General features: G+C 39.6%; 1 protein-coding gene across 3 annotated transcripts in view; it reads left to right on the top strand.

Annotated features, from left to right (window-relative positions):
- The window catches only part of DENND5A (DENN domain containing 5A), a 94,076-nt gene that overhangs the window by 41,104 nt on the left and 38,292 nt on the right, over window positions 1–14,680 (top strand). For 2 of the 3 annotated variants that reach the window (XM_052652354.1, XM_052652356.1), the window contains exons 2-5: window positions 2,224–2,295; window positions 3,038–3,147; window positions 5,275–5,932; window positions 10,824–11,011. In XM_052652354.1, coding sequence (XP_052508314.1) covers window positions 2,224–2,295; window positions 3,038–3,147; window positions 5,275–5,932; window positions 10,824–11,011 — 1,028 coding nt within the window. The remainder of the gene's footprint in view (window positions 1–2,223; window positions 2,296–3,037; window positions 3,148–5,274; window positions 5,933–10,823; window positions 11,012–14,680) is intronic. The other variant, XM_052652355.1, reaches the window with a different exon arrangement.

The following is a 14,680-nucleotide window of genomic DNA, read 5'->3' on the forward strand; positions in this document are numbered from 1 at the left end:
ACACGTGTAGGTTTGAGGAGATAGGGCTATCTAGATGTTCCTGAGGCAATATGTGTGTGTTGCTTATTCTCTGAAAAATTCAGCTCTCAGTAAATGAACAGCGATTAAGTTGTTTTTAGTAAAAAGATCTTAGGTTTGTGATCTCCTTCCTCTATTACTTTATGACACTTCATATAGTGTCTATAATGAACATGATTTGGTCTCAGGGCCCTTATACCTGTTCTTTACACATCGCCTTTCCCCTTGCAGTGAAAATACTATGCTTCTGCTACTGGTTCAGTCTAATACACAGCAGGACTTTTGTCTAAGAGGCACCGTCTGCTGTGCATTTACTCAGAACCTGACTATTTAACAAGACTTCTTTACTCAGCTTGTTTAAAGAAGGAGCAGGAAGTGGAGAGGTAGAGGTGGGGACAGAGGATCTGAGGACCACTTCTGTGATCATAGCTTTCCTCCTCCTCTTTGTCTACATTCCAGGTCAGCTCATCATGTTCACTTTTGGCTCCATTCTTCATCTCACTGCTTTGAAATTCTCCCCCTAAATAGTCCCCTGTTTCATCTTTTGAATGCTCTTCAGGTCTTAGGGGGTACCTCATAGCCATCTGAGGAAAGTGTCTTTCTCTGAAGGCTTTCATATAGGACATTGCTAACCGCCCTGACTTCTGTGTATGTTCAGATATTTTGTGGTTTTTACTGAGGGGATTTTTTAGCCTACTAAGAAAGAAATGAGAAAACTGACAATTAAAAGTAAAGAAGCTTATGAGGAAGAAATAGTTTATCTTCTCTCAGAATTGGATGCAGTTTAAAAATACATTCTGAGAATGTCAGAATGTAGACAAGATCTTTTGTCAGCTGCTTGCAGTTTAATTACTTTGTACAGTGAGTGCAGGCTTGCATGGGTGGGCTCTTTGCACTCTGCAGGTGTTAGTGAAAGCTCTGAGACTTGCTTGACATAGCTGTAGAGCTTTGTTGCATTGCTTCCAATATCACCAGCTGCCTGCTGATTTTGCAAGTTTTCTTCAGTGAAGATTACCAAATGTATTTTGAGAAATGAAACTTGCTAGATACGAGTTTCAGAAAAATCAGTTTGAAAGAAGGGATTGGATGTGAGAGAAATTGAAATTGTAGAACTTGGCTTTATTAACAGAAAGAAGGTTGGGCCTTGTCAGAAGTTGAAAATTATGAATAAGTGGGCTTATGATGACAGTGATGGACAGAACCTGACAGAAAATGGATGTGAAAGTTTTGATTCTAAAAGCAGTAACTTTCTGACTGGAATGATTATTAGTTTCTGAAACAGGTGCCTTAGAATTAATATAAACTTTTTTTCCCAGAAGCTTTCAAGATGCCTCTAGGCTGATTTAAAGTGAAGGACATTCTGATTTTAGGTTCATCCCAATCTTGTGTTGGTGAGAAGTGCATCTTCCTTAATCATCACCAGCCTGCTGGGGTTCTAAGCCAACTTAGAAAAACTTTAGTTGGAGCAGAGTTTATTCTGGCAACTGGAAGCACATGAACAGGATCCTGTGCAAGTGTGCTCTGAATGGATAAATCACATAAGCGGAGCCTCCCACCTAATAACCTCCCTGCAAAATTGTTATTTGTGTGTGTTCTTTTTCCTATAGAATGTTTCATATACGTTTGATGGAACGGTTCTTGAGGATGGGTGGTTCATCTCTATCCTCCACAGTACCTAAGGCCCTTGTATAACACGATTACTCAGTAAATAGATATGTAATTCAATTGACTTGTCTTTGGTCATGTTTCCCACATATTTTCCCATGATTGCTAGTAAATTTATATGTTTGAAATATTTAGGTGCATTTAATTTGTCCCCTTCTCCCTCATTCTTTGGGAAAAACAATATTTGGTGGTATACTTTCAGAGAAAGCACTAGTGGCTTTATAGTACTTTTAACATCTGTTGAGCTCTTTTTCCCATTATACTATATTGTAATGTTTTTCAAACTGAATTGTGGCCATTAGTAGGTCTGCAGGTAGCATTTTGGTTTTAAATGATATAGAGCAGAAATTATGAAAAGACATCTCATGTAGTAAGGGTAAGTATTTTTTGGGTGAAATTTTTAAGTGAATTTATGTATACATATTATGTATGTGTTTATTGCTTCATGATATAAACTTTGTTTCATACTGGAGTCATGGTCAAAAAAGTTTGACTAACATTGCTTTATTGTAATCCTGTGTTATTTTATTTATCATGTAGCATTATGCCAGTACATACAGGCTTCTAAAGCCAGGGATGGTGCCAGCTCTTTCATTTCAAGTACAACTGAAGGTAAAAACAAACTTGAAAACACCCATAGCATTCTGGTGGCTCTTATATAAGTCTCTCTGGCGGCATTTTGTACCCTTTGAGATTCTAACTTTCTTATGCCTTTTTCGACCAACAGATTTTTCATATTCCTATCCTTCTAGGTGGTGGGTTCTTTGATTCTTCCTCTTTTCTTCTTAATGTCCTTATTTCTGTCTACTCTTAATGTTTTTAGGAAGGGATGGAGGAAACAAAGGAGGAATTCAGAAATTTCAAATGATTCTCAACTGACAAATAACTCATTTATCCTGAAAAATCCGCCTTGTATTTTTTCAGAGATCATAGAAATGCATACTTTATTTTTAATTTAAAATAATTTATGCTTCTGTCGTGTTTTCAGTTGACTTTTACCAAAGTAAATGTTGCTTTTGGGGGGGTGGGAAACAACGATATAATCCTTCATCTTCCCTTGTGTTTTCTCCCCTCTTCTCCCAATAAGATTAACTATTGGATTTGTAGTAATGATTTCATTTTTAACAAAAGCCAAGGTATCTAGCAGTGTCCAGTATTAACCATGCTAAACTTTTCCAGCTTCTTTACTGATCTATAATCTAATAACTATAATGCCTTTCCTGTTCTTAGATGGTTGACATACTAACCCTTTTGCCTTCATTTCTGTACCTTGCTGGACTGCCAAGCTCAGATATTCATAACCCTGTGGTTTCAAGGGACTTTGTGGAGATGATTTGCTCTGTTTTCCTTGCAGGTGAAAATTTTGAGCAGACACCATTGAGACGAACATTCAAGTCTAAGGTCCTTGCACGATATCCTGAGAATGTGGACTGGAATCCCTTTGACCAAGATGCAGTGGGAATGGTTAGTATTTGTTAGCTACAAGTGTGAGATAATTTACAGAGTAATTTACACTAGGATTGTAAGTTCAGACTATGGTAGCTATGATTCCACCAAGGATCAATAACTTCTGAAGATGGGGTAATATGCATGTTGTTCATGATTCTGCATTTTGATCACTTTATCAAATACTCAGAATATATCAGCTATACCAAAAGTCACAGTGTGCTTCTGTTGAGTCAGACAAGTACTTAGTATTGGGTTAGTGAACTTTTTTTGTGAGATTGAGCTCTTAGTTGCTTATAGCATTGATACTGTATGTTGAGATTTAAATCTTAATTTGTACTGTATATATCTGAGTAATATGGCAGAAATGAATCTTTGTTTTAGTATAATTTTAGCACCCAGCTGGTGCCAGTGGTAAAGAACCTGCCTGCTAGTGCAGGAGACCAAAGAAACATGGGTTCAATCCCTGGGTTGGGAAGATCCTCTGGAGAAGGAAATGGCAACACATTCCACTGTTCTCCCTGGAAAATCCCATGAACAAAGAAGCCTGGTGGGCTACAGTCCATGGAGTCACAAAGAGTCAGACACGACTGAAGTGACTTAGTACACAGATAAGGCAGCATTTTTAATCTCTAGAAGAATACTACCATGAATAACATTTATTGAGTATTCAACTTATGCTAGGTACTGTGATAAGTACTTGACATGAATTAACTCATTTAATTCTCATAGTACCCCTTACGTGGGCTACCCTGGTGGCTCAGTGGTAAAGAACACATGTACCAATGCAGGAGACGTGAGTTTAATCCCTGGGTTGGAAAGATCCCCTGGGGAAGGAAATGGCAATCCACTCCAGTGTGCTTGCCTGGGAAATCCCATGGATAGAGGAGCCTGGTGGGTTGCAGTCCATGGGGTTGCAATGAGTTGGACACGACCTAGTGACTAAACAGCAGAAAATGAAATCCTTCATGTAGATAATATTAAATAAACACAGACACACATATTTTATGGGTAAGGAAACTAAGATCCAGAGAGGTTAGGTAATGTGTTCAAGTCACATGGCTAAGGAGCTGTTTGAGTAAGCTTAAATACTAGTTCCAGAACTCTGCCCTTGACCACATCTTTGTACTTCATTGTTTTTTAATAGCTTTGTGAGGATGATTTTGTTTGATGGACACAATAAGCCTGTGAAGTAGGCAGAGTAAACAGTATTATCTTCATTTTACAGGGGAGGAATCTGAGTCTAGAGAGCCTCAAGTGTTTTGACTGCTAGTCTGGTGCTTATTTCCTTTTAACATGGTATATTCTAGAAACATTTAGGCTTTGAGAAGTCAAGTTCAAGAATAATGGAAATACCATAATGTAGCTCCTTGTACTTGTTAACCCAGGCTCCTCAAAGTCCATTTGTATGACTAGGTTGGTGAAAAAGTAGAAAATGAAAACTGATTGATTCAGGTCACTTTGATTAGCTGTTCAGTTTCTTTATATAACGCATCTGAGTTAAAGTGGAAAAAGTACATCTTTATCCTGATTATGTCATCTCTTTGCATTATATGAAATGAACATTCCCCCCCCCCCCCCCCTTTTTTTCCCTCTGAAAAGAGAAGATTTTGTTGATGACAGAATCTTGTGAACTGGATAGAGTCTAAAACTTGGTTTATTTTTAGGTATGAAGTTGCATCTATCCGGTTTTTAGATATGTTTCTAGCATCATCTCCTAATACATGCTGTCATGCTTGACCACCTACCTAAATTCTCCAAGCTTTCTTTAACCTTGTTTATGCACTTTTTTTGTGTGTGTGCCCATGAAATACCCTTCTTTCTCTTGTCTACCTAATGAGTTCAGGCATAAGCTCATCTCTGAAGCCTTTTCTAATGAAGACTGAGACTGAGTTGTTTTGTGTTCCTCTGGTACTTTGTGTATACTTCTATATAGCCTTGATAACTACAATGTAATTTTAGTTAGTAGTGTGTGTCTTAGAATGGGAGTTCTTTAGGGCAGATAGTTTGCTGTGTGGGACTTGATATTCCAGACACACAGCATAGTAGGTGCTCTTTAAGTGTTAATAAATAAGTAGTGATGGTGTTCTGAGAAGAGGAATAGCAGTGTGTTCTCACTCGTTATTTTCTTGTTGTCTTTTACAGCTATGCATGCCCAAAGGGCTGGCATTCAAGACCCAGGCTGATCCCAGGGAGCCTCAGTTCCATGCCTTTATCATCACTAGGGAGGATGGCTCTCGGACCTTCGGGTTTGCTCTCACATTTTATGAGGAGGTGACTAGCAAGCAGATCTGCAGTGCAATGCAGACCCTCTACCACATGCACAATGCAGAGTATGATGTGCTCCACGCCCCACTTGGGGATAGCCGAGGCCTCAGTGGCATGGAGGATGGTGATGGCACTCCTGGGACCAAGCTGCAGCGCCTCAACTCCTACGACATTAGCCGGGATACACTCTACGTCTCTAAGTGCATCTGCCTCATCACGCCCATGTCCTTCATGAAAGCGTGTCGGAGTGTGCTGGGGCAGCTTCACCAGGCAGTCACTTCGCCTCAGCCCCCTCCACTGCCCCTTGAGAGCTACATATACAACGTACTATATGAGGTGCCACTCCCGCCTCCCGGCCGGTCCTTGAAGTTTTCTGGGGTCTATGGGCCGATCGTCTGCCAGAGACCAAGTACCAATGAGCTTCCCCTGTTCGACTTTCCTGTCAAAGAGGTCTTTGAACTGCTTGGAGTGGAGAATGTCTTTCAGCTTTTTACTTGTGCCCTTCTGGAGTTTCAAATCCTGCTCTACTCACAGCGTAAGTCAGTGCTTACTAGAGGTCTCTTCCTGCCTAGGGCCTCTCTTTTTTTCCAATTCGGGTAACAATGGGGGTGACTGTAAAGGCCAAGGGCTGTTAGAGTTTGAGCAGAATCCAGATCTTTTGCTTTCCATGACTCATCAGCTTTTGTAAATTCCAAGTATGTGAATTTTCAACCAATTGCAAAGAACAAATACAGAATTCCCTATTTAGCATCAACTAAATTAACTTGTGGCGCTAGTGGTAAAGAACCCACCTGCCAAAGCAGGAGACAGAAGTGATATGGGTTTGATCCCTGGGTTGGGAAGACCCCCTGGAGGAGGAAATGGCAACCCACTCCAGTATTCTTGCCTAGAGAATCCCATGGACAGAGGAGCCTGGCAGCCTGTGGTCCATACAGTCCCAAAGAGTCAGATATGACTGAAGTGACTTAGTATGCACACACGCTGGATGGCAAACTAATGGAACATGAGAGGTCTACCATTTCTTATTGACTATCATCATGGCCTTTTGCTGGACTCTGCAGTCTGGGAGGAGAACCCTGCCTCCTAAAGTCTGACTGATGCTGAAAAGAGGAGGCAGGAGTTGATGTTTGTGGGACATACTTTCTACCAGTTTGTCCTATCACTCTGCAGAGTTGTTTCTGCCCCTTCCTCAGCCTGATGGTAGTGATGACCCTTCATATATTTGAAAAAAATATATTTGAGAAAATGAGAATGTGTTGCTTTTCTCTGTTGTTTGTTATAACTGAATTGTTTTTTATAAATGAGAGGTTAAGTGATTTTGAGTAGCGGATTTGGACAAAACAATGAAGTAGAGCAGAAGGAAAAAATATTTATTAAGGGAGTGAATTAAGTAACATAAAATTCATTCATTCAGAACATATTTACTGAGAGTGTGTTGTGTGCCAGGTGTTATTCTCGGGGCTAGAAATTCAGGGTGGACAAAATAGATAAACATTCCTGCTATAATAGAACTTACATTTTAGTGGGAAAGAGGTGATTTTTGCTTGCTTGGCAAAGATTAAGCCTCTCTCAGTGATCCATGTTAATGTTTGTGGGAAAAGTTTTCCAGTCAAAGAGCACAAAAAATAGAAAGGTTCTGAGACAAAAATGTAGTTGGTATGTCCAGGGACAGTGAGGGTGCCTGATGGATATAATGGTGTGAGAGAGCAGGCGCTTAATAGCAGATGGTGTTAGAGACTTAACAGGAGGCCAAATTGTAGAGTCCTGTAGGCCATTGTAAGGACTTTGTTACTCTGAGATGTTTAGTCATTAGAGGTTTGAAGATTTCTGACTTTTTATTTTGAAATCATTCCCAGCTTACAGAAGAGTTGTAAGAAATGTTCAGAGGGCTCTTGTGTACTCTGCCGCAGTTCACCAGTTGTTAACATTTGGGTGCATTGTTTTATCCTTCCCTCTGTATCTCTCTATGTGTGTGAACATAAATGAACCATTGAGAGTCACTGTAGATCCCATGTTCCTTGACTCCTTAGTACTTCAGCTTTTATTTTGTAAGAACAAGAACATTTTTTAATATAGCCATCATATGATTGATAAATTTAGAAAATTTAACATTAACAAAATAATAATACTGTATTCAGGTTTCATTTACCACTGTCCAGTAATGTCCTTTATGATAAATTTTTAAAAATTGAGGGATAGTTGATACACTATTGTGTAAGTTTCAGGCGTACACCACAGTGATTCATGATTTTTAAGGGTTATATTCCAGTTGTAGTTGTTATAAAATATTGTCAGAGAATACAGACAATATTCCCTGTGTTCCCTGCACTGTACAATAGGTCATTGTAGCTTATTTTATACATAATAGTTTTTACCTCTCATTTGTCTGTTCTATGAGTCTGTTTCTTTTTTGTTATAACCTAGTTTAATTTCTTAGACTCCACATAAAAGTGAATGATAATTTAAAAAAAAATTCCTGGTTCAGAATTTTAGTCCAGTAACATATGTAGTATGCATATTGCTTTTAGTAGTCAATTCTTCATGTCTCTTATGACTGACATTTTTGTAGAGTACAGGCAAGGTATTTTGTAAAATGAACCTCCATTTGGGTTTTTCTTCTCATGTTTCCTTCTGGCTAGATTCAGGTTATACATTTTTGGCTGTGATATCACAGAAGTGATGTAGTGGTTCTCTCAGTGCATTATATCAAGAGGCACATCATGTCTATTTTTATCACAGGAGGCACATGATGTTCGCTTGTCCCATTTTTGATAATGTTAATTTGATCACTTGGTTAAGGTGATGTCTGCTGAATTTCTTAACTGAACATTATCATTTTTAACCTTTGTAATTAATAACTAATTTGTGAGTTGATACTTTGAAACCCTGTAAATTTATTGTTGCTGTTCAAAGTTTTACCTAATAGCTTTAGCATCCTTTGATAATTCTAGTCTAAATTAGTTACCAGGCTGTGAGGAAGAACATTTCATTCTCCCTTGTTTATTATTGTATGGACTCATAGATTTTTATTTTATTCAGTAGGTTATATGGTCCATTACTATAATTAATTTTTTTTATTTTGAGGTCAAATTGTCCCAGATCTGGTCCATGGGCAAAGTCTGAATAATGTTGGTTAGGAGACCATTGTAATAATCCAAGTGAGACACTATGTTGTCTCTTCACTAAGGAGGTAACAGCAAAGTGGTGTGAAATGGTTGGATTCTGGATATGATTTGAAGTAATAGAGACTGTGTTGAATTGAATAGCATATACCCCATCTAAAATGGACAGCCAGTAGTTAGCTCCAGTTAATTCCTTTGGAAATCCTGGCCTGATGTTTCTAGATCTTCCAGTTTTTCACGAGGACCCTATGGGGTGGCACAGAGTCGGACACGACTGAAGCGACTTAGCAGCAGCAGCAGCAGCAGCAGCAACAGTGTTCTTGTTAAACACTGCAGAACAAACAAGAAAAGCCTCTGTTGACTGAGTGTGGTTCCTGAGGCTTCACTTTGCAACTTGTTTTAAATAATGATGTTTCAGACTCCTGTCTCTGGCTGATGTATAGACTTGTGTAAGTCTTGTTGCTTTTTTAGTTACTGTTTCTTGACTGCTCAGTTGCTCAGTCGTGTCAGACTCTGCAGCCCCATGGACTGTAGCCTGCCAGGGTACTCAGTCCATGGGATTCTCTAGGCAAGAATACTGGAGTGGGTTGCCATGCCCTCCTCTAGGGGATCTTCTTGACCTAGGGCTGGAACCCGTGTCTCCTGCATTGGCAGGCAGATTCTTTACCACTAGTGCCACCTGGGAAGCCCATGTTTCTTGACTTAAACTGGGTGAAACAGCTGACACTGAAAAACATGGGTTTGAATTACATGGATCCACTTATATGTGGATTTTTTTCAATAAATATGTACTATAAGAATGAACAATCCATGGTTGTTTGAATCCTTGGATGTGGAACTGTAGATAGAGAGTGAAGTGAAGTGAAGTGAAAGTCGCTCAGTCATGTCTGACTCTTGCAACCCCATGGACTGTAGAGTCCATGGGATTCTCCAGACCAGAATGCTGAAGTGGGTAGCTGTTCCCTTCTCCAGGGGATCGTCTCAGCCCAGGGATTGAACCCAGGTCTCCTTCACTGCAGGCAGCTTCTTTACCAGCTGAGCCACCAGGGAAGCAGAGGGCCACCTGTAAATGTTTGAGAAGATGAAGTTTTAGTCATCAGTTTTTAATTATTGCATTACTAGTTAAATAAAAATAAAAACTATTTCCAGGTCATGCTTAGCCAGGAACAACGTGTAAGCTGCTCCAGAGTTTTATTGGTGACCACACAGGATGCTTTGCTAAAACTTCTCTATCTAGTTGATGCATATCAGCTTCTGCTCACTTCCTACTCATTTGTCTTCATTTTCTGGAAAGCTTTTTGTTAGTTATAACTCCGTTAAGCTGGGATTTGCTTAAATGGTGGGCTGAGTTTTTAGTGCATAAAGCTGTTTAACCCCTGTGAAAACTCACTCATTTGAAATCAACTGTTCCAGGAGGATATTACTCATATGGTTTTAAAATTTTTGTTCGTACTTTGTCCTTAAGTATCTGAAACCATCATACCATTTGTAAATAGTAACTTATTAAATTTTGATTTTAATAAATCTATTGTATTGGCTTTGCTTATTTTAAAAATAAAACTCCAAAAACTAAAAGAAAAACAAGTCTAGAAATTGCATCCTGAAGAAAAGTTAAACTTTGAACATAAGCCTTCTCTTCCAAGCTATGCTCTCTGACCTAGAATAGGCTTTTGAGTAATGAAAATCAGTCTTCTGAGTCTGTCAAGTTCTAGGGAAGGTTTTTATCAAAGTGTTAAAATGACACTTTCATACTGTTTCCATTCAGGCTAGGTTGTCAGGTTGGGGGCAGACTTGGCTAAGGGTAGAAAACCAGCTTCTGCTTGGTTGGTGGTTCTTTGCTCTTGATCTTGACTGCAAAGTTCACATCAGCTCTTTAGAGAATGCAGACGCATGTAAGCGGTAAATGAGGTGTTTGGCATTCATGCTGAATAGAAACCAGACCACAGTTCCTTTTTTTTTGTTCTAGTTCTCTACCCTCTTTCTACTTAAGAGAATCTACTTAACCTTCTCATTTAGTATTTAGAGCAAGGTGCCATTTATGATTTCTATTGTATTTCTGTTAAATGTTATAGTGAGTATGGACCTGTGTGTCTGGGGGGATGTATACTTCAGCATGTGATCCACTGAGGTTTCTGGGTTGTCTCTTTGATTCCCATAAGGGAATCATGCTCTGAGCACCCTTGCTGAAGTTTATACTGTTCTTTCTACATGTGGAATTGTATTAAAATTTTTTAATTACTATTGGAGAAGCAGATGCCTTGTTTTTGACTGGTTTGTGTGTATGTGTTTATTTTTTTGACCTAGATTACCAGCGACTGATGACTGTGGCGGAGACAATTACAGCCCTCATGTTTCCTTTCCAGTGGCAGCATGTCTATGTTCCTATTCTCCCGGCTTCTCTCCTACATTTCTTAGATGCTCCTGTCCCATACTTGATGGGCTTGCATTCCAATGGCTTGGATGACCGGTCAAAACTGGAGTTGCCTCAAGAGGTAAGAGAAACGTGGAGCTTGGGTGCTGGTGCCTGTGGCCCTGATACAGGATTTGGGAGAGAAGGGCTTTGGGATGAGTCCAGGGTGGTTATCGCCAAGTTTATTTTCTTTTTGGAGAACATAAATAACTTTCCAGGAAAAAAGTAAAAATAATGAACATTGAGCTCAATTTATATCATTCCAGAAACACTTGTTTATCACCTGACATAACATTTATTGTAATCTCTGTGTTTATACTATTATGAACTGCCTTTTTCATGCACAATTTTTCAAACACAGGATTTTATGTATTTATAAGACATTTATTAGAAAATCTTATTATGTAAAATTTTAAATTTACATGGAAGAGGAGCTTAGTGAATCTGTTTTCAATACTTAGCTTCAACATATGAAGTATGAGAATGGTCTGTTGGTCATTTCTATTGTTTAAAATACTAAAATAACTGATTAAAAATAAGTATTTATTTATTTAGTACTTCATTCTAAAATAAATTTAAAGCACCATTAGAAATAAGATTGTTCACTGTTTATTTTCCTAGAACTACAGGTAAAACTCGTCTACCTCTTTTGGTCATTTCATGGCTGGTATGAAACTAGCTGGGGGAATTGGGCTTTACTACTCTGAATTTCATAGTCAGTGGAAAGGCCTGGGAAGAACACTTTGGAGTATTCACACAATGGTGTCATCCCTCTACCAGTGATTTTTTGGGGGAAGATTTTTATGTACAGCTGAGGAATATGAGTGAAAGGACCTCCAAAGAAGAGACCATTCTCATGGAATTGGGTCTGAGCAGCCTCATGTTGTTGGGCATGTCTGGGTAGCCACGGTGATGAACAATCCTGATAATTAGATCATACCTGTAATATTTAAATTATATTCAGATGCATCTCTTTTTCTCTGTCCTTTGGTTTTAGAATCAAAATGTCTTCTTTGTAGTTTTTGCTCTTCTGCCTCCTTTGCTTCTTTGATTCTATAGTGCTTTGTGCTTTTTGGGGTGGGACAAGATGAATTAAGAAAGAAAAGATCTAAATGATGTCAGCTTAAAAAAAATTCAGAAGTCTGCAAAAAGAACAGAGTTTATTTGGGGACTTAAATTTTGCAGTTGGGGAGAATCAGATTTGGTAGCCCTGAAAGAGTGTTCCAAGGAAAAGAAAGAGTCAGGGACTTATAAGGACAAAAGACCATGAAGTTGTTAAAAGTTGCCCTGTGAGAGTTGTGATCGACTCTAACCTAAGTCAGAATATTTGTCCTTAAGAAATCGCAAGTTATTTTATGGTAGGGGTCCTATAAATATATAGACTGTCACAAATTGTTTAAGGGTAAGGGCCTTTTAGTATCTTGAGTTTTTGGAGGTGTTCTGGGTGACTTCATCAGGCTAAAAGGTCTGAATCCATCCAGCCTGAGTTGTGCAAACATACTTCCTTAGTGGCCTCCTGGCTCCATTTTAGAGATCTCTTTTAGCAATACTGACTCCATTTTGACTTTCACAATGATGGAGAAAACCATTGCATTTTGGGGTATTGGGTTTTTATATGTATTTGTCTACTAAAATGCCTAAAGAGTAGATATCAAAGATTGGAGTGTGGAGAGCTTTTTGTTATTGCTTTAAATGAGTGTATATTTAATATTGACACTTCTTTCTGGTAAACCTAACTATAATTTTGTAAAAGTCAAATAAGAATAACAGTAGAAATGATTGAAGGTAGAAAGGCAAAGAGGCATGCATAATCTAATAAATAGGTCACTAGGCAAGAAGCCAGATTTGTTTTATTTTCATCTTTGGCATCAGCTGGCTGTACACTTGCGGTCAAGTTCTATTTCCTGTAGGGTCTCTCAGTATCATTCTGTGTGGGCTTTGTGTACGTGGGTATGTGAAGAGGCTGCTGGGAGACCAGCGGTTTTCTTAACAGGACTGTTTGAGAAACTGTGGGTTGTTTGAGAAACCCAGAATCTCACTCTGTTCTGGGATGTTGGAGCCTCCACTTTTGCATCCAGCCTGCTGGACCTTTTGAACTCTCTTGTACGCCACTGTTGCTGCATCTGTTGTACTCTGCCTCTCCTTGTGGTCCCGTTGAGAAGGAGTGGCAGGTTGGAGAATACCTGTGTGTACTTTATAGGCAGTTCTAGGGTTTCAGAGTCCCACTTCATCCAGCCAGTCCCTCTGAAGATCATGTGTTTGTGGGGATAGTTACACAGCTGGATATTTTCTACCTTAATTTTTAGCAGATGACCTCTGGGATATCTGAGTCTGTGTAAGTCCCCCTGGTAAACTTTAGGCTGGTAAAGAACGAGGGGGTTTCTCAAGGAGTAAAGCATCATCAAAGATACACATAATAAATGGAGAGTGATAATATTTTTGAAAGATAATTTTAGGATGTCTCAGAGATGATACATTTATAGTTTCAAATTCTAACAGTGCACAGAAGTATAAAGTAAAAAATTACCTCAGATTTTACCACCCAGAGATAACTAAGGCTGGGAAATTCACTTAGGCCTTTGCAAGTGGGCATCATTAGGGTATTGGGGCTGGGCACACTTGATGTATAAAAGGGACTTTATCCAGAGGCATAAAGAGTGTACATTCCCTAACCTCCCCGAGTCAGAATTCATCAGTTGCTGCCCCATCTTTGGGCATCGAAGTCTGTGAAAAGCCCTTTGTTTCTTTTTACACCAACACATGAGCTCAGCTGGCCCCGAGCAAGTGAGAATGCTGTGCTGCTTTTGTGAAGCGTTCTTTGTCCTGTGCTGCTTTTTTGGGTTTCATTGTCTGAGCACAGGAAGGAGGCAGTTCCTCCACAACTGTGTCGGGGGAGGGGGTGTTCTTTCTTTCTGTCTTGGGTCGCTGTTTCTTTCCTTCTTTCTCAGGATACTTTGTCAGTAGCTTTTCCCCAGTAATCTGTTGAGACTAACCAATGAGGCTGTCTGTGATTTGGTGCTAGGAGCTCAGGGCTGGGAAAGACCAATGTGACCTTTTGCAGGAAGGGATTTGGGAAACTTCTGTGGTTTGGGATATCTATGTGATCACTGCCCCAGAGTAGCTAAGTCTTCCCATAGCCTCTCCTGATGAGACAGAAGGTTAATGGAAGAAAACTGATCACTTGGGTTCAGTGCCTCTTCCAGGCTGCTTCCTGTCCCTCAAGCTGTTTGTAGGAGTTGGCCTCTTTTCACATAAGGAAAGGGGTTTAAGGTAGATTTCAAGTTATTTCTGTTTGTCAGAGCCCTCTGTGTCCTGACGGGAAAGAGCATGAAGCTCTTGTGTTAGTCTGGTAGCTGAATGGCCTTCTTTTCATTTTGCCTTCTTATCCCTACCGGCCTCAGCCCAGCTCTGTGAAGAATGGCTAGTAGTGTTGTCTCAGAGGCTCCTGTCTTAACCTCTGAAGTGCGCCTGAGCTGCTTGCTTTTCTCCAGCCGCCTCTGCCCAGGAGTATCTGCAATATGTGGATACAGCATTTGGAGTTTATCAGATTCTTCACAGATGTTCTGTGTTTGGTCAAGAGCAGTGGGAGAAACGGCAGCCAAGCATGTTGAGTGGATGTAGTTGTGTTTAGCTGCCTCTGTGTTTCCTATTGAATAAACTGTTTTTTCCCCCCTCTAAAGAGAGGAGAACCAAGAGGATAAATAATTGCACTGTGTGCCTCTGAGGGGAGAGGTCACAGTGCTTACTTCCG

The sequence above is a fragment of the Budorcas taxicolor genome, chromosome 15, assembly GCF_023091745.1.
Source record: "Budorcas taxicolor isolate Tak-1 chromosome 15, Takin1.1, whole genome shotgun sequence".
NCBI classification, from domain to species: Eukaryota; Metazoa; Chordata; class Mammalia; order Artiodactyla; family Bovidae; genus Budorcas; species Budorcas taxicolor.